Below are 26,652 nucleotides of genomic sequence, written 5' to 3' on the forward strand. Positions count from 1 at the left end.
CTGATATTGCATAATCAGTGGCGTGTAACTTCTTTTTTAATCTTTCCAGTTTGCCTACAGCCATGTCCTTTCAGCGAGGCTTTTGGGTAGTTAGATTCTGGATGCAAGAACAAGCACAGTTTCACATAACTGGGTTGCGCTCCTGAAATGATGATCAGGATCAGGATGATCGTTAAATGATGCAACAGCAGTTTTGCTCCTGGATCTTCCTCACTGTGAAATCTGAGGACCATAAGAGGCTGATGGAAGGCAGAAATGCATCTTGGGATTTAAGACATGTCAAAACAGTGCCCTCTCTTGGTGGACCTGAGCATGGCACTTTCAGAGGTAATAACTTGCAGGTCTTTATGTTAAGAAAGTATTTTTTTTTATTTATTAAAAACATGATATTATAGGCAAGTACATTTAGAGAATGAAGGACTGCATGATGTGCTAGAAAGTACTGTTTGTCCTTAAAGACATGACTCACACCCAAACTGCCACACAATATCACTGCTGTGTGTGTCTTTTGAGATACATCCTACCTTTGAGGTTTCCATATCAGTTTCTTCCACTTCTTTTGCTTGGCCTATCAGTAAAGGTAGAGAAGAGTAAATGAGAAGAATATTTATAATATGATCCTCTGGATGGTTGAACTAAATGCAACCTTTTATGTGTTGTGGTTTCTGTAGATGGGCAAGATGACCTTTTCACGAGTAACAAAGCAGATCTTGGTCTCAAGACGGCCAAGAAACTCACTCTCAGCTATTTCACTGTGGTTACTTGTGAGCACTTGGACTCAAATTTCAAGGCCTAAGGGACTTAATATGTCCTGATATCAGCTGCTAAACATCCAATTTAGGGAATTTAAAATAACTTCAGGGAAAGTGGGGGATATAATTATTTGATCTCCTGCTGAATTTCTAATTTTTCAAATTTTTATGGTTTTTCATTTTAATGGAGACAGAACATCAACCAACCAGTCAGAAGAAAAACACCATTACATAAAAGTTAGGCATTAATTTTCATGTCATTGAGTGAAATAAGTATTTGATGTCCTACAAGAAAGCTGGAAATCTGGCTTCCATTACAATCAATCAGTCAATTACTCAACAACAGATGCTTCTGATCTCACCTACTGCAGCGGTCCCCAACCTTTTTTGTGCCACGGAACATTTTAATAACCAAGACAAAAACTGTGGTATCTTGCAAATATAATAATAAACGTGAATTCACTGTGTAATTGTGTAACTTTATTAGCAGCGTGCTCCTGAAAATGCGCCAACAAAATTGAGAGTAACATCCTCCTATCTGCCCTTTAATGCTCTCTGGTTGCTATGGTAACGCGTAAATATTTCTTTCAAAATAAGACAACTACAACACGGGAAAAGACCCAGGGAAACCAAGTTAACGATAAAAACCCTGAAAACCATAAATTTCACATCCAAGGCTCAACGACTCACGGACTGGCACAGGGGTTGGGGACCGCTGATCTACTGTATTTAAGCACACCTGCTCACAAAATCAGCTTCTTCCATTCTCAGATTTTTCTGTCAAAGGACGTCAGGGACAAGACTTTAGACCTGCAAAAGAAGGTAGAATGGGCTACAAGACCATCAGCAAGAAGTGCGGTTTGGGAGATTATTCGGAAATGAAAAGAAATTGAATCTGGAGCTTCATGGAAGATTGTGCAAATGAATTCATAACTTTCATGTGATGTATTTTTTTCTGGATTTTTGGTTAATATTCTGTCTATTTCCAATAAAATGAGCGTATAATAAAAATTTGTGAATGCTCATTTATTTACATATACATTTTTATCTGCATTTAATAAATAAACCAATATATTACTGGGTAGTTTGCTAACTCAACTGCTGCCAGTGACTCAAGACAGTGTATGCATGAATTATGGTGATCAGAGGATCTCAATCACTCCTCCATCTATGTAGCAAATACATAATACAAATGTATTACGCTGCAATACATTTGCCTCCTGAGTCAGGGCTATGGCTTCCCACTCTTTTTGCCCGTGACTGAGCTTCCCAGCAGCTTCCTGAAGCTGTGCAACACTTTGTACAGACCCAATGCCCGTCAGTGAGGTAATCAAACTTGATACTTTTTCACCAAGAGAAATTGATTAACTGGAGTAATACCGGCAGATACAGAATAGAGGTTATTTAGCTAATGCTTCGGTAAATGCTGCTTACCTTGAGTCAAATAAATGCACAGTGTCAAATTCCTTCAGCAGGTTTTTTGGTACTTTTTCAGAGATGTGGGGCACAGGAAAAAGGAACCCCTTAGCAAGAATAATCAAGACTAACTTTGGAACAGCTAGAGGAAAAATCAATCACGCCTCTGATGGAGGAAGGCAATTTATTGAAGACAGATTACACCACTTGATTTATAAAACCTGAAAAGCAGGCTTCCAGTAAAAGCGGCTATGTAAGAAAAGCAAACTTCTGCAGAGAATTTAATCTAAGATCTTTGGAGTTTACATCTCTAAACAGCTAAACCCCTGGAGCTTGAGTTTGAAATACTCAACAGAGCTGCTAAAACTATCTGTTTTATCAGTTGAATGATCATTTTAGTGTTTTTGAATGAAAACTGTAAACATTTAAATAGACAAAGCTTCAAAATGTCACCCACCCTGGGCTCAATGAAGCCATTTTTTTGAAAGTGTCAACAAATAACTGATAGATTATAGAATGTTATCAATAGACTACTCACGAATTATGTAATTGTTACTTTTATAATGATTTGAAACAACTGTGCTGCTGGCTCTCCATGTACAACATATACAGCATATCTGCAGAAAAAAATGAATGCAATGTTGGTGTGCAGGGGCAGTGATATATTCATCAGTGGGACTGATTTGCTGATGAGTATAAGTGAATCACACAGTGAGTCAAAAGAGGCCCTGTGATTAGTCAGCATCAAGGTCCCACTGAATGCAAACACATGGCCCACTCAAACAGATACACTATGTTCTGTAAGTTGATGTGAAAACCTCAAACCTGGATATACAGGGGTGACTGCAGTCTGTGCTGCCTGTCTGCTTATCCTTACCCACATACAATACTTTGAGTGCCCCAGTTTACTATATTGAGATGTAATAAACCATAGATCCAATTCTCCTGCAAACCAATGCCTCGGTAATAAGACTGCATAGGTGGACTTAAAGAAATCATAACTGGATTGCGGTCAATAAAAAACCTGTCTTGAAAGTGATTCATGAAAGACAAAGACAGGTCTATACTTAGTTTTCATGCCATTAGGCGGCATATGTGCATGGCATATCTCCTTGTGTAACTCTACAGTGAGGCAGATGTCCACCCAGCATGAAAACAAGACCTTTCACGAAAGCAGTAAGCGGGTTTGCCAGTGACAGTTAGATTGTATTTAGACAGGAGGACTTAATGAATCACCTTCAGTGTGACAACTGGCTCAAAATACAGGTTGGAGGGGAAAAAAACCCCTCTTACTTATAAAGGTTTAGAGATGTTTTTAAAGAAGCTTTAAAAGAGCTCTAGAATTTCTTTTTAGGTCCGTTTTGCATGTCACTATCTTCAGCAGCTAAAAATGATATTTGAGCCTTACAGTCATTGCTAAAAGATTTGAATTTTCCTATACAGTGCATCAAACTGTATCTCTAACCAAGGCCGAGATATCCAAACATATTAACTCATAGAACTCACATTTTAGGAGAAAAATATGAAAAGCCACATATTTTTAACTCTATTTCCAATGTATGAGTGGTTAGGAACAACAGTACCTCATTAAGCTTTAGCGTTTTAATTTACAACTACATGTAATTGAAATTAATTATAATTTTGGTAGAACTTTGATCTTCGACAAGTTAATGTGATTCAATGTTTATTTATATATCATATATATAAGTAAAAAAACGTTCATGCCAAAGTATATGACAGGGAAGAAAAACAAAATGCATGTGCAACTGGTATGCAATTTAGTTTTCATAAAAATTCCTGGAATGTGATAAAAAAAAAAAAAGATATTTGTGAATGTATATTAGTGGAGACACTTAAATACTTACAGTGTGCATATTGCAAGCTTTCAACTATCCCAGCATATTAACAAATTGCAGCTTAGTTCATATCATAATATTTAACTGTTAACAAATTGCTTTTTAAAATTTGAATATTCTTAAAATACCATTTTGATACATATCCTGTGACATGAAATGTGACTGAAAATATTTAACTGCAACAATGAATGAATCCAAAATAATGCTTCAAAAAGACCTCTTTTTTCCACTTCACTTGATCTTTAATGTTTATCTATTGGTGATTCATTTAGTAGCTAAGGGACAGTTATGTAAAGGTAGTGCAGTAATACCTGCCAGGAGTATTTATCACAGGGTGGTAACCTAAAACAGCCCTAGGACTGTCCTGCATCCCTGTCGACAGGCGAAGTATAGCTAACCAAATTGCCCTTAATGGATCTGGGCAGCAAAGATCACAGCCGAGATTTAGAAGCCGGCTGGAAAATCCTCTCTGCTGTGCGTGTGCGTGAGAGGCCGACTGTACAGGCACATTGTGATTTATTCTGCAAAACCCCCGTAGCCATTCATCAGTGTTAGGGAAAATGAAATGTGTTTATTAATCACTCTGACACTTTCTCCCAATTAAATATAAAGGATAAACCTGACCAAAAGTTGTTGTTTAATGGTGATTTTAACCCAAGCCCCACCCTACAAAAAACATGGAAAACAGTGTAGTCCCTGCAGCAGCACATTATGAAATCATATGAACTAAACTTATATTTATGAATCTACATGTATAACAATGTTTCATAATGTACGATGTCTAAAAATGCATAACCTTATATTAGTGTACAGCTGCAAGACATTCATAAAAATATTTAAATAATAAAGCAACTTAGAAGAACAAAAAAAGCTAAAGCAATTGACATTTAAAAACCTGCTTTGGACAGTTTTTCAGCAAAGGTCAAACAGAAAAGGGTACAGCAGGGAAATAATGCCAGGGCCATCTTGGTCATGTGAATTGGTCAGTGAGGCTACATTAGCACTACATTATTACTTAATTCTGTAGACAATAAATAGCTAAATGAGCACATCTGGATTAAGGAGAACATACGTAGGTAGCTATCCATGTATTTTATACACACACACACACACACACACACACGCACACACATATATATACACATACACATACATCTATATAATAGATACAGTTAGTCAGCCCGTTTGACACTTCATAACACCTTTTTATGCTAACACATTTTATACTTTATACTAATGCTATTAACTATTTTCCGGTTTAGGATTAAGAATAGAGGTTGTTGCACTTTAACTGAAAACATTCTGCAACTGCACACAGACATGAGAGCTGACCTTATGTTTGTGCATGGTGAACAGGCAGACACCATCCTGGCCTCTCTCCTGGCTCTCATGGCCTCTCTTCCCTTGTTCCGTTGTCAAAGTGTCACTTATCCAACATGTTTTGTCATCATCACCAAATGTCGAAATCCCCGTCGTCCTTATCTTTCAAGCAGCACATCCAGTGTCAGTCAAATGAGACATAATGTCTCCGATGCAAGCAAACCAAAGTGATACAGACACTTGTAAAGCTAATATGCTTGTTCGGAAGCCGCAGGATGTCCAGGCTGACTAAATGCTTATATCTTGACAGAAACTGAACCAGCTGCTCATTATTCCAGCTATTGTCAAATCACTGCCTTCCTTCCTATACATAACAATAATAATAATAATAATAATAAAAAGAAAACACACACTGAGCTTGTGTTTTCAGTCTAAGTGGCTCTCACAGTCGCTTTCTACTGTATCACCTCACATCTGCTTGCAGAGCCATGGATGAGCAGTTGTACGCGGGAGGATGGATCAAGGATGTGAGCGCACTGATTGGCTGCCTGGTCATGGTGTGTGTGTGTGGGTAGGTCCCTTTGGTAGGCTCCCTGCGAACGGTTATGCTCGACGAGGGTGGTCCTTCACCTCTTTTCCTCTTGTCGTTGCTTTATCAGCCCCCCATCCTGTTCTGCTTCCCTCTGTCTCCGTGTCTGCACTAAAAGCTGCAGTTACGCTTTCCTGTTCCTCAGCCACCGCATCACAGCATGCTTGTGAGGACGCCACATCAGTGCTTCAGTGAATGCATACGCACAGATACTGAATGAATATGGAGAAGAAACAGCAGCTGCGTCATGCATTCATTTCCTCTTTCCAGACGTAATGGCTCTAGCAAGTGCTCACTGAAAATTTATTATATAAATAAATAAATAATTAAAAAACAATTTAAAAAAAGTCTCCTCTGAGGTCACAGCCTGAGCTAGACGTGGAGTAAGGCAGGAATCAGCTGTAGGTGGTTCAACACTGGATGTTATAAACAAATATATATTTTTTGGTCAATAAAAAATTTAATGGTCATGAAATACCTGGTAAAAATTGCATCCATAGTTTTAGCTCATTTTTATTTATGTATTTATTGTTTTTAAATTAAAAATCTCATCATATGTTACGTGAATTCTTGCCTGTATAGTGAAAGTCACCCACAGCCAGACTAGTGTGTTTTCAAATATGTTGAATCTTTGCTTTTCTGGGCCCGTCTCACAAAGTAAAGGGCAAGATCAGATTATGCTGACCTCCATCAATGGAAGCTAATGTCTCTAACCACAGACATTGATCGATAATCCAGCATTTGAGAAAGCAGAAAAGCAATGCAGGCATTAGAGCAAAGGCAGAGAGGATAAGGCAGGACTGTTTGGAAGAATCTCAGAAGCATAAATATCACAGCTAATATAAGGGGTGTCCATTATTAGCCAACCAAATCTTAGTTGATGAGGAGCCTCTTTATGGACCACGTTTTGATTGGTGGTTGGCTGCAGCATAAAAACAACAACAACACAACAAAGAAACACAACTAAAGTCAGTCAGTCATTCAGAGGCAAATGTTTTCATTTATATGGCTGGTGCCTGTGATTATTAGATTAGTTATTATCCAATGAGCTGGGCAGAACTCAAACAATGCTAATAATGTTAATGTATGTAGCATAAACCTAGCCAGCATGTATGGCAACGTGCTTTAACACAGGATAACGCAGACATTATCACATTTATAATAATTATAGGTTGTGCTCATTATTAGGCTTTTGTATTTCTTTCTCACTTGAAAAACAATGGAACGTTCCGAACAATTTTTCCGAATTTCCTGGAAAATGTATATGTAGATAATTGCTGAGTAACCCCATTAAATCTTCCATGCAAAGAATGCATCAGAGCTTCTTTCTCCTCATCAAAACTGAAAGGTTTCTAATTACACTTGCATTACATTTTACCTAACCAAAGGGCTTTTTGCATGCATTATTTACAGGTGCTCCTATAAATAAGTATTGATCTTAAGCAGTCTGTCTCACTACTTAGGAAATACTGGAAGCCCTGTTACAAGGTCTACGGAGATAGATTTAGGTCCTGTTGGCTGTGGGATGGGCCTCACGGATTGGTCTTTTCACACTGTACCCCACATAGGGATGGGTATCGTTTAGGTTTTATCCGATACCAGTACCAAACCGGTACTTTTGAAACGGTGCCGATGCTTAAACGGTGCTTAAACCGGTGCTTAAAGAATGGAGAACACAAACTTTGTCCAAAAACCTCTCATGTTCACCTGTTTTTTTGTAAAAAGATAACAATGTTAGCCTTTTCTGCAGCTATAGGGAATTTATGGCATCACTCTTGGCTGGAAGCAGTGCTTAATCAATGAAAAACAAACTTTGTCCAAAAACCTCTCATGTTTAACTGTTTCCCTCTTTTTCTTTGGTCATTTTAGCCTTTTTGGCCAGGGTGAAGGGAGTATCTGCCATCAAACAAGAAGACATGTAACTATGACGGTGTTTGCTAGTTCACCTTACATGCATTAATGTAATAACGTGGTTAGCCTACTCAACGTAAATTACACACAAACAACATTAAGCTACTCACACAGAGAAGAACGGCTGCTGCTGCATCATCATCCGTCATCATTTCTGCTACACAGGCAGGGCTAGGGGCCAGGACTCTACTCTTCGGGTTTTTGGGGGATGTTGCGACCGATAACAGGCAACCCACCCGCAGTAGATGTGCACACACGGTGTGAGGTCTCGCAGCAAGCTATCGAATACGCCGCATTTCTTGGCTTTTAACAAAATGCTATACATTGCCAGGTGTTTCATCAGATTCGAGGTGTTACCTCCTTTGCACAGTATCACCTTAAAGCACTTGTTGCAGGCTGCTGAGTTTGCATCTTTTGCTATGAAGTAAAGCCAGACTTTGACCGCTTCGCCTTGGGCATTTTTAATCTGTAGCTCTGCTCTAAAAGAACGTACGTACCTGAGCCCGCCTACTACGCTCGCAAAGGTAAAATGATTGGCTGGAATCCAAAGTGCATGACATCTCTGGGGAAAAAAAGCACCGAAATAAAACACCGAAATGTGCGCTGCTTTTCGGTCTGGTTACTACCGTTTATGTCAGAACCGGTACCCATCCCTAACCCCACACATGCTTGATTGGATTTAGGGAGTTTGGCGACTGGGTCAACACCTTGAGCTCTTTGCTCAGAGTAGTTTCTGCTGTGTGGGGAAACACATTTTGCGGAGGGACATCAGCTTCAGCAACATTAATAAAAATGCAAGGATTTAAGACTTCTCATCAAAACATTGCACTGTAATAGTACGATCAGCATTTTTTAATTCCCCCTCCTCCCTTATTTTTTTTTAAATGTATGACTGGTGTTAGTACATCTTGTTTTTTAACAACTAATCTCACTAATCATTAAAAATTTTACTGCTATTGTTTAATTATATTCTATCATATGCACTCATAACCATTCAGTTCTGTGTTTTCCTCTCAATAGGCAGTTATCCACCTCTGTTGTTCTGCCATCCTACCCGAAGCAGAATGTATGAATCATTCTAAAAATGCAGAGGTGTTTAAGTGAAGATGGCAATCAAACAAAATGCAACAAAAGCAGCATCTCTTGGACTAATAGTTAACACTCACTATTACAAAATACACCCACTGTCATTCAGAAGGTTTGCCCACCATATACAACATGCAGCTGAGCCACCTGTGTATCCAAAACAAATTTCAGACATTCTCAGAGTCCCTTGTCCTCACAAATTCAACAAGCATTAACTAGGAAGAAAAGGAAAATCAACATCTAATTACCATAAATTTTCCCACAAAAGGCACGGCTCCTGGCTTGAAAGGCATTGCACTAAATGCCGGAGTACAGAGACTCCTAGTGGTTTAAACCTGGACTGGCCTACTTGTCACCAAACTCGCATGACTGACCACTCAAAGCATACCAAAGCAGACACACGCATACCAGATTGCACACACACAAACACAGAATAATAACAGTGTTCATTCAGCTCAGAAAATGTGCTGCACAAACATCATTTCTCCTGAATGATCGCTGCGAGCATCAAACACAGGCACACATCAAAAAGCAAAGCGCTTACATGGTTATGGCCTCATAACAAACTGCCAGTATCACTTTCTACATAAGATAAAACATGCTCAACACCATGTCTGAAAGTTAGTACAGTATATCTATTACTGGGTTGACTACACTCTGACTCAACATTGGAGAGCAGTCCTAAAGTCAGAAACGTAGAAACAGCAACTTATATAATTTCTCGTCATGCTGCCGGTCAAAGACTTGCTTGTAGCCAATCACACTCACCTTTCCAGTGTACGCCTTGGACCTTTTTGCTTCAGGTCCAGCACAGTCTCTCTTGCACAGCCTTCACACCCCAAAGAGCAAAGTGTCTGTGCCCACAGTGTGAGTGCACAGTGCTGACCTGCCACCGGCTGGGTAGCTAAAGGACTACAATCTCCACAACAGTGCCCAACCTACAAAGCCCTGTTTGTGTCTAATGTTGTTTGTCCAATAAAAGATAACAATGGCATTCCATGGCTTGCAACTGTATTCACTGCTGGCCTCTCCAAATGTAAAGCGTATTCAGACACCTTGGTTGGTGGACAAAGGCGTGAATCTGTGTCACATGAGGGGTGGGTGGGGCCAGGGCAGATGGGGTGACAGTAAGGCTGGTCACGGTGGATAAGCTCACCAGCATACGATGCATGCCACCACCTCTACGGGGACGATGAGGAAGTAGACTCACCTGATTTTGTCCGCTGCACTGTCAGACCTGCACGGGGGAAAAAGCACATTCAGTCATAGCGTACTGCAGACACAGCTTTTATCTAACAGCTGAAACACTCTGCATCATATTATGTGGTTGTGACATCAAAAAAACACTTTCTTTTTCTTCTAAATAACTATAACTCCTCACTTTAGAACAACTCATGTAAAGAATCTATTGCATTCATTATATATTCATATAGTTTTACAAACTCACTAACTATAATTTACCTGAGACGCATGAGGTGAGGCGCATGTCCACAACTGCTTGTTAACAGAATGGTCTAATCAGCCAATCACTTGGAAGCAATTATATTTAGGGATGTAGGCACTGGTCAGATGACGTGCCAACGTTCAAACTGAGCATCAGGATGGGAAGAAACTTTGAGTGTGGCACGGTGATTGATGCCAAACAGAGTGGTCTCAGTATTTCAGAAACTGTGTCCCTACTGGGATTTCCCCGGAAAAACAATTGGAAAGCAACAGTAGCTCAAATAACCACCCAAACAAGAAAGGAATTAGAAGCAGGAATCAGCAGACACTGAGGAGCCTTCCTGTTCTACAGTAATAAAACCAGAATACAACCTGCTTGAAACCAAGTTGTCCCGTTAAGTTGACAAAGACTCATTCAGACTGATGGCAGCATGTTGGCAATCTGTCTGCATTTACAAATTAAGTACAATTATTTACAAACCTTCAACAATCAGAGGGTGACTGCAGTCAGTCCAAATCAGACTGCAACTGTTTGCAGAAAGGTTGCCTCCTATCAGTGCAACCACCTTGCATTCAAAAATGGTATTGACTGTGCAAGACCCACAATCTCTGGGCAGCCACTGGCTGTGAATGTGAAAAAACTTATTCAGGATAATGATTTACTAATGTGTACAATTTGATATCATTATGTAAGAATGAAAACACACAGTGTATATTAATTCAATATTTGAGCATTTATAATCTAGTTATAGATATCTGGAGGGGGTGAGCTTCCCCAGTGTATGATTAAATAAAGTCCATCTCTGTCTGCTTGCTGCATTGTAGTGCTTCATATGGTGGTGGAAATATAGCTGCGGATATATTACTTAAACCTTCTGAGAAGGGAGGGGCTTTAAAGCTAAGTGTCACATGACAGCCTGGCAATTTCACTGTAGTTACATAAACGTATTCTCTATTCTGCAAATTGATCCGGCATGTCTCACAATGCACAAATTTTCATTCACAACTCACAATCATGTGCTGCATCATCTTCACCGATGAGTCATATTACACTCACTTAGCAAAGTCACATTGTGATATTACATAACACTATCTGCAGTTAAAGTGGAGGAGTTGAGCAGAAGCGTCAGAGGCAACGAAACCAAAAACATGACAATGACAGGGAATGAGCAAACTTGTCTTCACGTCCTTCCCAAAAACCTCCACAGATGCCCTGATAATCTGGCTGAGGCAGCTAAACGTTCACATACTGTGTTAGCCTGCTGCCACTTCACCAGAAAATGCAGCTGCGCACATCATACACCGAGCAAAAACTGCAGCACACCAGGCAGACAGACAAACGCAGAGAGAGCAAAAAACACAAGCGTGACTGGCATGGAGATGACGACACGGGCGAAGTTTGCGAGAAGGCAGCCGCCAGGCAGAAATCCAGCTGTTTTTACCTGCAGAGGAGACATGACATTCCGTGCCCTCTAAAGCCGGCTACAGAACGCTGCTCTCCCTGCAGCTGCTGCAGACAAACCTCACTAGCTATCACCAGTGCAGCAAAGAAAAGAGCGGCAAAAAATCCCATAGGTTTCACAGGTGCTGTTCCTGATTTGAGTAAGAGGAGACACTGAGCGAGGAGAGTGCGCGGGAGGGAGAGCAGGACAGAGAGAAACAGTGGAGGTGTAGTGCACAGCTCTGGTAGACTGAGCTAAAAGCAAAGACAACTAAGTGGGTGGTTATTCAGAGGCTAGACGGAGGGGATTCTTGCAAATTTTCTCTTCAGGATGTCCTACTTTTGCATCATGCTTGACTGAATCTTAGCTCTGCACATGAACAATATGAGCAGCAGTTTATTTGCTCTAAAGCAACAAACTATTTATTTTAACCAGATTCTACTCTGTTTTTGGCACACCACATAACATTATGAGCATGAAATTAGCCAGTTTAGAAGAATAATTATTGACACAGTCTTGTGTTTTTTTACCTGCAGGTTGTCATTATCTGGTGTGATTTTAAGCACCACCCTTGGATTGAAAGACTTATAAATTTGGTGTGCAGGTTTTCTTATGCAAAAATCTGTTTAATTTTTGCAGCGATCTAGCAAAGTTCCTTTTCCTCATCTTTTTAAAAATGATTATTTTAATATTTATAGCAGATGAACAGCTAAAGTTCCCATATGGAAAAGAAATAGTAAAAACTTACATGATTTACTCATGAAAGTGGCCACTTTCTCATTACTTTCATATATTGTTTTAGTATCCAAAACATACAAGTTTCATTATATAATTTTTCAAAGGATATTATATCTGTTTTCACTCTTGTATGCTTTTCATACAAGTTTCACACAAGACAGATACAAACTTTATAAGATTTATATATATCTTTTCCATATGGGTTTGCTGTGCAGGGACAGAGACCACACTAGAGACTCTGCTTTTGTTTCCTTTACTCAGCCTGAAAACTACCACATGTATTATCAAGGCTTCTCTACAGCTTTACTGATTGTAAAAATTGCCATAAAAACTGGATATCACATCACAGGCCGACACACGTATGACAAATAAAGACATGCACACGCCTAAGCACCAGATTCAGTTACTGATTTTACTTCTCAGTAGTGATGCTGTGACAACTGCAGCAAAGAGTGACAAAGAGCTAATCTCTCAACTCAAGCTGAGCTCTGGGACGCAGAGCCTCTAATTGCTGTGGGAGAAGTTACATATCACCGCTTTCAAATGACTGCGGCGTAGGCACCAGTAAAAGAACCTTCTCTGTCAGTTTGTAGTTCTCATGAATGTCACATCAGAAGGAAAATCAGAGCGTGGCATTTATGGATGGTTCAAAAGCTTCATTTGAATCTATTTTCACAGAACAAGGCCCCTCGAAGAAAAAATAATGTTTTTTTGAATGAGGCTTCAATTAGCATTTTTATGAAACTGATGAAATATCTAAATGTAAAGCCACAACCAATCTTTTTGCCTCACCGTCACTACTGGCAAAAAAATAGACCTTGGACTGCCCTCTACTGGAGAATATATGCAATAACCAGAGACTGCATATGAAATGACCAAAAACACTGACTTCATTGTTCTTTCACTTTGAATGACTGTATGAGATAGACACACAAAACACAGTGTATGTGCCCTCACTGATGCTCACAGCATCATAATTCCTCTAATAATAAATTAAATTCTTACAGAGTGACCCTTGCAGTGTAGCACATAACTTCCTGGGTTTGACCTTCAAATCCCAGCTTCGACTTGGTTTGCTAACACATGTTAAAAGTCCTCTTGCTCTACCACATAAAAAGTGTCTCATGCAAAGGCAAATGTGTGCAGCAGTTACACACTTGCTCACCTCTCCTCTCGGATCAATGGAGTCAAGAAGCGATTGCTTTCGTCTTCATGGCTACTCTGCAGGCTGCTTTGCTGACTGCTTTGCTGGCTGCTGCAAGAAAATCAGGGTGACAGTCAGTGTCACACAGTTCCAGCAAAAATGAAAAGATACAGACGTTGCATCTAAAATGTATTTATTTTTGGCCTATTTCTCCCTAAAATAAAGTAAAAAAAAAGAAAAAGAAAAACACAACAAAAGCAAACATACATACAAATAAACTCTATGCGTGAACTTATATAAAAATAAATTTCATCTATTAGTTTCAACTCTCACTCTGTCAGCATGTAAAGTATGTGTCAGCTACAGTTTTTGCATGCACATATCCCATGGTAACACTAGAGGGCGATATATGACATGGGCTATGCAGAGAAAAAAAAAAGAGTTCTGCAGTTGTTTTTTTTGGGGGGGGGGGGTTACAGATGTTTAAATATATATATATAGAGAGAAAATATTCATTCACAAAAATGGGGCTTGAACAGCTTAGGAGCCAGAGATCTTTTGAAGAGATTTAGGATTGTTTCTGCTACACCACAAATAATGCACAAGCTGCAGTATATTTATCAGTTACGTCTTATATAGTATATGACTAATACACTAGTAATTGAGAGCGTTTTTTCCCGAGCATTTATTTCCCTATTTTAAAATTCTGCAGTTATTCTCATCCACGCTTTGACATTTAAGAATAAAGCCAGTCTGTTGGGAAAAAAGGTCTTCATTAATTCACACTCTTAAGTCTGCAGGATGCCTTGACCTATTTCCTAAAGCAGCTATGAGCTGTCCAAGCCTGGAGGAGATGCTGGAATGTATGAAAAATGCAGATTTTGGGAGCCTGAGATTATTTTGGGAAATTGTTGACGCACTTTGAAAATACTTGTCCGAGTTAATCAGTTATTTTAGTAATCTGTAATGTTCTTTTCGAACGTTTAAGTTTTTACTATTAATAATACACATGTATACACTGCTACTAATATAAATGAAAAGTAGTTAATAATTGTTATCATGTAACAAAATGTAACAAAGAAAACCCCAGCGAAAACAATAAACAAGCTAAAATTAGCTTTATCGGATCATCTGCTGCTTTTCTGGTACAAAAACTTGACTCCTGACTGCAGATGTCACTCAAAAGATAAATCTTTGCAATTTCATATCATTTTGCCGGGTTCCTATCTTCCCTCCTGCTTCCTCCACTGCAAGCTGTTCACTCAAGGCTAAGACATACTGTATGCACTCTAATCAGATGTGTTTATTCTGGTGTATATATCTCTGTCCTTCAGAGCATGCTCATTCTAAATGACAAGAACAGAATGTAGACATGGAGTCGATCCAGACTGAATTATTCATTGCTCGTACACAATTAGTACAATACCCCGACACTATTCATTATACTTTCTTACTTTTTCCTTTTTAAACCAACATATTAAAAGGTACAACAAAATCAAGGACAACAAAGCTACATAATCCAAACTTCGATCACGTATGATCCATGTTTATAATTTATATTGTATCTCCTCATCTTTAAATATTAAGCAGTGACTGGTTTACAGTTCGCAGGATACACATTTTCTTTCTTTATTTAGTAAATAACAGTTTTAAAAAAAACGAAAGGGAAAATGAACTTTGCAAATATGCGGCTTGATGGTTAGTACTTAATAACAGCCCATCAGTTTATAAACACTTTTTATAGCCACTACATTCTTTCAGTTCTTGTCTGGGGGGATTTTAACCTACACCTCCAGAATAAAGCTTCTAGTTCTGTGACTTCCTTCAGCTTTTATTTTTCCGATGCTAAGCTTGGGAACTCTGACAAAACCTTGGCTTGCACCTCTTACGTTGTCCAATTTTGAAACCCTCCTCTTTTTCAGCTTCTAGCACTGTTGCTCATTCAGGCCAAAAAGTTCACTTTAATTTCATCAGTGCCCAGGACTTAACTCCAAAGACTCCAGGCTTTTCTTTCCTTTTTTTTAAAATTAATTTGCAAATATCTCACTTGGCAGTAAGCAGACAGGTCATATTTGTGTAGGTGTCACTGCACAGACCAGAATGTGCATTACTATTCCAGTCTAATGCAGTCAAACACTTAGAGAGGATTTGCCTTTCTATCAATCCTGCTTGACATGTACACGTACGAAGTTTCATTCTCAACAATGAAACTTCTCTGTTCACAATCCAAGCATGTGACTATAGATGCTATGCAGTTATTTAGATGTTCCCCAAGTCAGAGGGTTTGTATAGCTTTGTATAGCCTATGAAGTCATAACCCTAATAAAGACTTTGCAAACATTATATGAGAGCTCAGACCACTTAGGCTGCTCAAAGTTTTACAAACTACGTGATGATTTTTTCTTTTTCTACTCTAAAACCATGAAAAAAAATCTTCTCTTGCTTAAAACGTTAAATTTTATGTCTTTTGAAGACGATTTTATCCTCTATGTGTAAAACTACAGACATTACGACAAATGTTGACCATGGTTGACCAAACTAACCACTTTACACCTTAAAGTAGAAGAATTCACCTGGTTTTGACATGTAATCAGAAGCACTGCTCTTTAACTCAGAAAGTTCTATTGTTCACATAATGACACAAAAATACCAACATTGTTTCTACAACTGCAATGAAACTACCTGAAGAACAGCAGAGTTCTGGAAATCTCTTCAAACCTCAGTTTTTTTCTGTTGAGTAGCTGAAATATTTATGTTTAGACCAAGTAGGGGTCAAACCAGGTAAAAATGTTCTACCACTTTCTGGAAATTGTTCTGCTCTTATCAAGCAGCAGCTTCCACTGTGTCTGTAAGCTCCCTCTGTTCTTTGAAACACTATCTTAGACACGCAGAGATACACATAGGTCCACATGCACACACAGTGTGCACACCGAATGTGTCAGACCACAAGACGAGAAAAACATCAGAATGACAAGATTAAGATGAAACAGGATAACATGTCAATACTGCGACAAGGGATAAGTAAAAACACTCAGGCTGGACAAAGAATGAGGCTTTACTTAGAGAGGATTAAAATCAATAACACTTAAATGATTTCATGATTTCACATTCATCACTAAAGATTTAAACATTTAAAGCAGTTTGATGAGAGGAAAACTGATTGGCCTTCCATGTCAGTGATGAAAGAGCTAAAGTTGTATAACAAAGAATTAATTATTTAAAGAATTTTAAAACTGCAGTCAGAGTCAAATAAATCAATTGTATTCTACACCCGTTAATTCTTTAGAAATGTAAAAGGCATCATGGCAGAGCTGATTTACTACAGGAAGCGTAAAACATCTTAATTTCATCCTAGTGAAATACTTCTGAGTGTTTCCATGAGGAGAAAACAGAGTTCTTTCACACTGCAACACATCTGACTATCTGTAAAGGATCTGCCAGAGTTGTATATTAACTGAGGAGTAGAAGCAGGTTTCACATCACAAAGCTTATGTACACATTTTGGGGGCACAACATTTCTACTGCTGATTTTATGTGACATTTACACACTACAAACAAGTACTGACAGGTAACATTTTCTAAAACGACACCCTATATGTAAATGAAACATAAGAGTGCTTACGGTATGTAAAATTTCTCCTTACATCTCAAAAAATGTTTCTAAATACCTGCTATTATATATAATATAATGTGATATAATATTTCTAAAGCCTTTCAGAAGAGTAGACCAAGGTAACCAAGGTAACCGCACCAGATCCCTTTATAAATCTACAAAGATGTGGTTAAATATAAAAGCTCTGCTACGTTTGTATATTAACTGGGAAATTAAAGCAGGCTTCAAGTCACAAAACCAATGTAGGCATTTTAAAAAGCACAAGATTAATAGGTTTTACTTCGGCTGCTGCTTTTGTGCCGTGCCTATGTCACTCAAAAAACAACTACTAAGCTAAAAGCCTTTTAAAAAGAAAGAATGATGTGGTGTGTTATACCCTTCATATTTCATATGTAAATTAACTTCTGGTGGTAATTTATCTTAATTTTAGAACCTCCAGAATGCAATAGCATGAGGATAAACTATATCCAATTTAAATGAACTGAACAGCAAACAACTAACTACAGTATTCATGAATGACAGCTTATTTATTATTTTTTTAGGCTCCACAATCTAGAGTTACTATTTGTTTGTTTGTATGAAAAGACTCCAAAATAAGAGGAAAACCAATTGCATTGGAAATTGGAGGTCGCAGTGGTGGTTCAAGCTGCATGCCAACAAAAGCTACCTAAAATAACACAATAACAATTTATTTCATTCATACGTTTTTCGTAGTGAGCCATCAGATATTGTAGAAGATATTTATATGAATGTTAACAGTATGGAGTCAAAGTCAGGGAATGTTACAGATTGATGATGAATTAAGGGAAAAAACAGAATGACCGACTCCGACAGTGAAGGTTCCAGGAACTTACAGTTTTAGGGACATTTTACTGGCATGATTTGGAGCCACTTTACAGGAAAGGGTCACTGCAAATTAATACAAAGCACTCATGAGTCATGAGTGAAAAAATTTGTATGCTCATGGGAATGTTTTCTCCGGGAAGAAAGATCCCCCACTCGTAAGGCATGAGGGTTTACTGATGAGAAAGAAAAATTATGTAAAAGATATTCTGTGGCATTTGTAATTTCTCTCTGATGCCTCTATCATGTGATGAATAAGGTAGGTAGAGTCGAAAAGCTACTGATATAAGAACCAGTTCATTTACCAATTAGTAGTAGTGAGTGAGTATTTGCAGACAAACATGAAAAACTACAGGCAACCACGGGAATCTGCTAGCAACCAAAGCAACTAAACTCACTGGGAGGTTTTTGGTGCATCCACTTCTTTGCAACCCTTTTCATCCAGCAACGGCCAGAAACTACTGGGAACTGCTGTCAACCATGATATACCGTGATATACACATTTGTATCTAACAACCATGTGGTTGATTCACATCCAACATGGCGGACAGCTGTAGAGCAATGCGCATGTGACGTCATGTGAGACCACTCAGTAGAAGAATGTGGGAAAACAGCTTTCAGTCATAACAAAGGTTTCGATACAGCGAATGTTATATTAAATATCAACTCTGCGAGAGAACACTGTGAAACAGAACAAACTGTCTCGGACGTTTACGCACTTCTTGCTCTGCTTCAGCAATAATTAAGTAACGACAAACATTAACATCTGAATTATTTATGTCACTCTCACACAGTTTTAAACCATGGTATTTTTTTTCTTTTACATAATAGATTCAGTTGTACCAGGCAGCACACTGAGAAGCCATGTCAGCTTTATGCCACAGTACATTAATAAGCTGAGGAACACTTCTTACGAAAGTTCACATTACACCTTCAGGAAGAAGTAGAGATTTTCTCAAGAACTGCTCGATAATGACCATATTTCACACTCAAGGATGCTGCGGCAGTTATGCACCTCTGGAGAGTGCCTTCAATTCAGAGAAAGATAGCACATTTATGGAGGGAAGAATGAATCTATTCCTGTCTGCTGTTAGCAGTGATAAGTGGCCCCCGAAAAAAACAAGAAAGACAGAAAAAAAACAACGAGAAGAGAAATTATCAGAGCTTTTCCTTCTAGCTTGTCATGGTTTGGGAGGAGAAAATATTATTTTTCAACTAGACTAACCAAAATGCATTTGTATTCCTAGGCCAACCAGACAGGTTACAGTTTAGATTCAGGTCAGACTTATATGAGCAGTGAAGACAATAAAGATGTCTAACTGATAACTAAAGGTAAATGCCACCAGTTCTGTGTCTCATTAAAACACAGTCACAATCTCGCCTTCTTTTTTTCTGAGTTATAGCTGTGAATACCAGTGAAAAAAAGTAAAACATTAACATGCCAAAGTAAATATGTCTGTGAAGCTTCTCAGTCATCCAGGTCATCGTACTCTAAGGAGCTTGGAAAGAAAAGCATCTAGACTTCTTTAAGTTTCCTTGAAGATGTTTCACCTCTCATCCGAAAGCTTCAGAGCGACAGGTGGAGCCCTATCACTAACCCCCTATTGATAATGATACTCTACCTAATTACACGAGCCAAGGTGTGAAAACGGGTGTAGGTCACAATCAGCCACGGTTTCAGGTGAACCCATTGTGAGAGGTTAATCTTTGACCTTTTGGTTATTAAATGTCATCACATTACCAAATTATTCTATTGCATATAGTTCTGTGGAATTTGAGAAGAAGATGAGAAGTAACAAAGTACAAATACTGTTACTGTACTTTGCTAGAATTTTCAGGTATCTGTACTTTACTTGAGTATTTATTTTTCTTACTTTAACTCTTAACTTTCGCTCTCTACATTTTAATACAAGTATCTGTATTTTCTACTCTTTAAATTTTCAAAACAGCGGTGTTACTTTAGGTTTAACCCATTTTGGGGATATTTTTATTTAACAATAACACCTGAATGACTACAAGAGATCTTATTTGTGTATCCACTGCTCAACAAATATCAGCAAAAGCAAATTGCTTGTGTGCAGTTTGTCACACAGTGTGTCTGCAAGCTGTGTTTCTCAGGGAGAGCAATGATGGCACTCACAGATGGAAGGGGAAACTACAGAGGTATATATCTAAAAAGTAAGAACTGCTCAGTGGCATTTGATAAATTGGAAATTTAAAGCTGCATTAAAGGTGCATTTTTTGCTTTTATTTGATAGTGGAACAATGAAGGCAGACAGGAAAGCGAAGAGAGGGAGAAGGGGAAGTTATGATGCAAAGGGCCGTGGGTCAGACTCAAACCCAGCCTGCTGCACTCCAGCCATGTGGCATATGGTCACCTGCTCACCCACTGAGCAAATCTGGCACAATGTCCTAATTTTTTAAAATCAGGTATTGGATCTGTATATGATGTGAAGCTATGTTTTTTCATATTGTGAAATGTCCTGGAAAACAGACTCCGTTATTATTAAAATACTGCTGTTTCGTGCAGGATAAACAGGTTAGTTTGTGATGGATTTTAAAGTAAAGAACAATGTTGGGTGGTGTTCAGCAGCTGAAGTTGATCTATAACACTGAACAACACTTTATAAGGAATTCCATGAAGTCATTACTGTTCCCACTTCAGGAACACTGAGGCATTTAACGCTTACCATAAATCATAAATGTTAAGGTTTCCTGTTTAACTATTAGCAATTATCTTATAGCCACATTAGCCATCTGTTATTATTAAGCTAGTGCCTATGGAGAACAATAAAGCAGTAACATTAATGTGGAAGCAAATATTATCAGCCCTGCTTGTCTGTAACATTAACAGATAACGTTAAATTAACAGGATAAAACAATTGTTTGTGTCTAAAAAATGGATATTAAAAAGGAAAAGTCTACCAGCCACACACTACACAGGAACAGTGACAGAGAGTGGCAGCAACAAAAATATGGCACAATGTTACCTGAAGCATAGCACCATCTCAGACAAGATTAAAATAAATTGGCTTTATTTTTTCGTCAATACCTAAGAGAAACACATACTTAGTTACGTTGTTTATAATATTACTATAGTACTAGTAGTAGTAGTATAATAGTAGTATTATCATTTGTTTTTAAAGAGTATCAGAATTTTGTCATTATTTCCTCTGTGACACCAAAGTGTATTTTCTAGATATCAGTCACGAGTTAACTAGTCTCTTTTGCTAAGTCATTTGTTTATCTTTGCAAAATTAGATTATCTGCTACAAATAACATTCAGAGGCCTGACTGAACAATTGAGTGCATTTGCAACATTATTTGTATTTGCAACTTAGAATACTATGACCTTTCCTCATGCTGCACGCTTGATTATTTTATCTGAGATACCAGACTTTGCACGCACATACTTTCAAAGGAGGAAACCTTTTGATTATCTAAACCTTTTGATCTGTCTTCAATAGTGTAATCAGATCAACCTTTTAAGCTATGAGTAAATGACTGAAAACATTTACTGTGTATGCCTCTTGCATGCAAGAAGATGTAACTTGTTAATGTGGGTAACCTGTGGACAGGGATCAACACTCTGGTGACTCCATTAATGTGGTGCAACAATCTGTGCAATTTATTTTGTATTTTTTAATGGCTATTATGGCCCTTGATGTTCTTTTTTAGTTTAGTCTTTCTGCATACAGCCCTATTGTGACTGTTCGCCTGTGAAAAACACTTAACAAATAAACTATCTGACTTATTTATTAACTTATTAACTAACAAAATATGGACGAAAGACAAGCACAATCAGTACATAAGACTCAGCTAAACAGAGACCTAAAGGTTCAGTCATTGAAAAATACCATGCCAACAACTGAACTCTCAAGTAGGAGATACATCATTAGTGCAGATAGCAGGAATTATGAAGCATCATGGAGGTATTAGGGAAGAAGAGGGGTTTAGGTGAATAGAAAGGGCCCATACAAACCTGCTCTCACTGCCTTGCTCCTTCTTTTCTCTGACCTTCAGCCACTTCCTCAACAGGAAACGCTTACGGCGAGGAGATGCACTTGGTGTGGAGCACCTCGACCAGGAAGGAGCATCTTCGTCGCTTGATGGTGTGATTTCGATGGAAGGCAACTGAAGGTACTCCTTGGAGCTGGAACGGGATCTGGCTGTAAGGTGGCAGTTGGTCGGCCGCCCTCTTTCGATCTCCCTTTCACTGGGCACATTCCTCATGCGGCGCATTTTGAAGCGTTTGCGACGGAGGGTTGGTGTTGACGAGCTGGATCGCACAGAGCCATCTGACACAGCATTGTTTCCTCCATCGGAGTATGCTGGAGCATCTTTTGGCACACTCACCTGGAGTGAAGGAGGTCTAAGAGTGTCAGTCATGATTTTTGCCTAGCTCTCTAAATACTCCCCTAAAGCACTTCTTTTAAGATACACTACTTAAGATTATTACAGGTCTTGCAATTCTGTGCCTTGAAGAATTGCAGAAAAGCTCAGGGCTGAACAAGTGAGGCACAGTTGAGATCCTTGAAAATCTTTGGTAGACCTCCCATAGCCCCTTCAGGTCTTGTTTATGTTAAAGCCCTTTCTGCATGCTAGCCTACGGATTATAAGACTGGCATATAGATCCTGGTAGTAGATATCTAAGGCTTAACCAAGTCCTTTTGCTGCTCCTCAGCTGTTGGTGTTTGTGTAGCTCAGTGGCCAGCTGACTGATTTAGAAGAGCAGTCTTGTGGCGGTGAACTCAGGCTGGAGAGAAGAGGGCTAGATTAGATAACAAAGGGGGCTTCTGTTCTGAGGCTAGCAGATGAAACATGTATAAGGTCTGTCAGGGAGTGTAACACAACTCCTTTGCTGGTTCTCCCTAGGGACTGGGAGGCCAAGTTACACACACACACACACACACCCAACTACACATTTACTATGCCACTGTCCGAGAGCTGTTATTTTAGCTACCGCTAATGCTAAAGGGAAGGCAACCACTGTCAGCCGTTGATTGCCGATTCCGATGTATGAGGTTGGGAGGCTGTTTGCCGTCACTTTGTGCTCATTTTGGCGATGCTGCAGGAAGACACTGTTGCTTCAGGCTGAAGTCCGTCTTGTGCCCCAGTGTGCCGTGCTCTCCACACAGTTAATGCCTACAGGTTAAAGGGAAGTGATAGGACTGCAAGGTAAAGGCAAGGCTGAGGATGATAATGGCCAAGTTAAGCAGTCACACACAACCACACAGGCAGATAATCAAAAGAGGCAGGGCTTAATGGACAAGAACCCACACAGACAAAGGAAGACACCATGGACACCAATCACAGGAGACAGGCAGCACACTGTTCTACTCAACATACGCTGCCTACCCACCACCATGCACCAGCTTAAGTCTGTCAAACCACAAGGCCTTTGTTAAATGTATACAAGACTATAAACCTTCTGCCAATATCCACAAAAAAAAGGAAAGGAAAAAAAAAGTCACATGTAATGGATGGTCTCTGTGGATCACTATCATTGTAAACAGAGGATATTTGAGTGGTTGCAAACTGTTTTATGTGGTATATGTACTCAACAGAGAAGCTTTCTTTACAATTCTGAAGATGGCAATTCTTTCAGCAGGTGATTTTGAAACTGCAACGTTACTGACAGGTCCTTGATGTCTTGTTTTTTTTGAATGAGAGCAAAACCACACGTGTCACTATTGTATGTCTAACTGTGAAGCAAAAAAAAAAACAAAACACGACAAAAAGTGAAATGGGGGCATGTTAGAAATCAACACAGAGCAAGTTGCCAGTACTGTGTGAGAAAATGAGATACAAGTATCAACACATGCTCATGCCCAAATCACCAAAAATATTAAGAAATGCTCAGAATCTTTTGCTGTCACATTTAAGTATATTTGTTTAAATGGGAAGGACAGTGCTAGCTTACTAGCAGTGTTGGGTAAGTTACTTTAAAAAAGTAATTAATTACTAATTACTTAGTCAATATTGTATTTAAAATACTTATCTAATTACTGTGTCAGAAAAGTAACTTAATTACTAAATAAGTAATTTAACTAAATACTTTTTAAAATCCCTATAAACCTTGAGTGGGCAAACAATAGAAATTAAACTCTTTAAATAATAAATACTTTTTTTAAAGACGGAGACTCTACAGTACGCAGCGGTAGCATCTCTTCCACAATGTAGCCTGCAATCATTTTTTAAGCTCACCTTCAGATGCTTTTCAGTTTTGCTTTTCACCTTCAGTTTTGCCTGCTTAGCAGGAGTTGCCGCGGTGTTATCCATGGATGATGAACAAGGATCACTCAGAAGTGTTCGTCTATGCTCTCGTGTCAGGCGCTTCAGTAGATTACTCGTGCTATTAACAGCAGCCGATAGTTTTTACATATTACTGTAATATTCTTGTCTGCTTGTTTCAGAAAAGTGAAGAGACGGGAATATGTCCATTTCATAAAACAGCCACTCGCTTCAGCCGAGTCCGACATCTTCCACTTTAGAATACAACTATGCAGCAAACTGGCGCGAAATGACGTGCAGCTGCACTACAGCGATGTTAAAGCCGAAGAGTTTACTTCTACCTTTAGAAGACAAATTATTGAAATTAAATAATGATATTCAGCGAGTTTAAGTATTTTACAATGTAATGCAAGTACATTGTAAATAACTGTAATTAAAATACCTAAAAATGAACAGTAATTAGTTACTCTACTTTTTCAGTGGAAAAGTAATTTAATTACAGTAATGCATTACTTAGTAACTCATTACACCCAACACTGCTTACTAGTTTACTTTATAGAATTTTACTTGTTTTACTAATTTTATTCAGAGTGGAAGATAAAAAACAAACAAACATATGAAATACATGAACTGAAAAACCATACTAGTTTAAGAAAATATTAGCTCAGACTATATTGATTGCAGCAACACATCTCAAAAAAGTTGGGACAAGGCTATTTTTACCAGTCGATAAGCATCCCCTCTTTTAACAGTTTGTAACTGAGGAGACTAGTTTCTGACTTTTGGTGGAGGAATGCTGTCCTTTCCTTTTGTTCTATTTTGAATAAAATAATGGTTTATGAAATTTGCAACTCACTGCGCTTTCTTTACTTTTTGCGCATGGTCCCAACTTTTGCCGAATTTGATTCGTAGACTTTCTAACATTAGAAGGCAAACTTTTCTTGGGTATCACAGTGATAAGCCTGCTGGAGATTGGAAAGGTTTCCCATTCTGTGACGTGACAATGCGACAGAAGGTGTGACAATGGCATAAACAAAAAATGCTCAGTTACAATCTCAAGGCTCAAGGTTTAATTAGGCTTAAGCAGAAACAAGTGCTTTAAAATGTGATGCCATGGCATCCTTACCATGTGCTGTATTTGATGAGTTGTGAGCGAGACTGCTACTGACAAGATAGCAGAGTGAATAGTGAATAGTGAAAATAACCATCTGTGCTTTCTCATAGCCCACACCATTAAAAATACTAGCATGGTTGTTGTGCACATATGGCTTTCTCAGTTGGGATCTATGAGGTGAGAAACAAACAGAGACTGGTAGTTTATATGCCTGCTATGGTAAAGACAGTGCACATCATGTTTGCAGAAAGAGACTGAATAACATTACTACTGCTGTTTCTAATATTCCTACGAAAACTAATCATGTAATAATTAAACAGTTAAAGCCAGTCAATAATAAAGCACTTTAAAAATGTATAAACTTCATAAGGTGTCAAGATTAAATATCGAAGACAGGATCATCCAGAGTCAACGAAAGTAAAGTGAGAACATGAAAATCCCACTCTTAAGTCAGAAAAGGCCTGATCTTAAAGATGATCCAGGAGTCATAATAGAAGTGGGATTTGCCGGCTGCACTCCAGCATTACAAAACATACTGTAAAGTCAAGAGAAAAAAAACCCTCCAAGGTTTCTTGCAGAGTGTTAATGCGGCAGCCAAACAGATAAAATTAATTCATACCTTGTATCCTAAAATTGAACCTTTAACAGCAGATCTCCAGGGTATCGTAAGTAGGACAAAGTTGGCTTTTATCCATGCGTGTTTGTAAGAAATCAACTGTGCTATGATAGTATGACTACACATAACACTTCAACTGTGTGGTTAGAACCTCATTGGCAATGCAGAAAATAGGCCAGATCTAATAATGGGTTGGTTTTTTGACAGGATGCAAATATAAGCTTGTTCACAACTACGTTCAGCCGTATTTAAAAAAAAAAAAAAAAAGAAGGAAAACAACCAAAACCTTTTTTTTAGCTGCCTACACTTCCAACCCACTGCATCAACTGGCTCATCTGCATGACTAAATCAAAAGAAAATAAAAGAACCACTGATGCCAACAAGCACCACCACTGAAGATTCACCATCATTGGTAACCATCAAAACATTGCTGAAGACATGGTACACTACAGAACCAACGATATGGAGCTGAAAGAAGCATGGGAGGATTTAGGGCTGTGCGATATGACCAAAATCTCATCTATCGTCCCGATAA

At 38.6% G+C, this 26,652-nt stretch overlaps 1 protein-coding gene across 13 annotated transcripts in view; it reads right to left on the bottom strand.

Moving 5' to 3' along the window:
* gramd1bb (GRAM domain containing 1Bb) overlaps positions 1–26,652 on the bottom strand; it is an 83,623-nt gene that overhangs the window by 42,944 nt on the left and 14,027 nt on the right. For 8 of the 13 annotated variants that reach the window (XM_005720632.2, XM_005720630.2, XM_005720627.2 and 5 more), the window contains exons 1-3: positions 22,136–22,526; positions 13,719–13,808; positions 10,141–10,167 (exon numbers count right to left, since the gene is read on the bottom strand). In XM_005720632.2, coding sequence (XP_005720689.2) covers positions 10,141–10,167; positions 13,719–13,808; positions 22,136–22,395 — 377 coding nt within the window. In that variant the 5' untranslated portion in view covers positions 22,396–22,526. Of the gene's footprint in view, positions 1–524; positions 569–5,356; positions 5,565–10,140; positions 10,168–10,391; positions 10,411–11,815; positions 12,039–13,718; positions 13,809–22,135; positions 22,527–26,652 lie in introns of those variants that run through there. The other 5 variants (XM_005720625.2, XM_013911073.1, XM_005720634.2 and 2 more) reach the window with 5 other exon arrangements.

Source organism: Pundamilia nyererei, unplaced genomic scaffold (genome assembly GCF_000239375.1).
Source record: "Pundamilia nyererei isolate P.nyererei 1_Seehausen unplaced genomic scaffold, PunNye1.0 scaffold00003, whole genome shotgun sequence".
In the NCBI taxonomy this organism is placed as follows: domain Eukaryota; kingdom Metazoa; phylum Chordata; class Actinopteri; order Cichliformes; family Cichlidae; genus Pundamilia; species Pundamilia nyererei.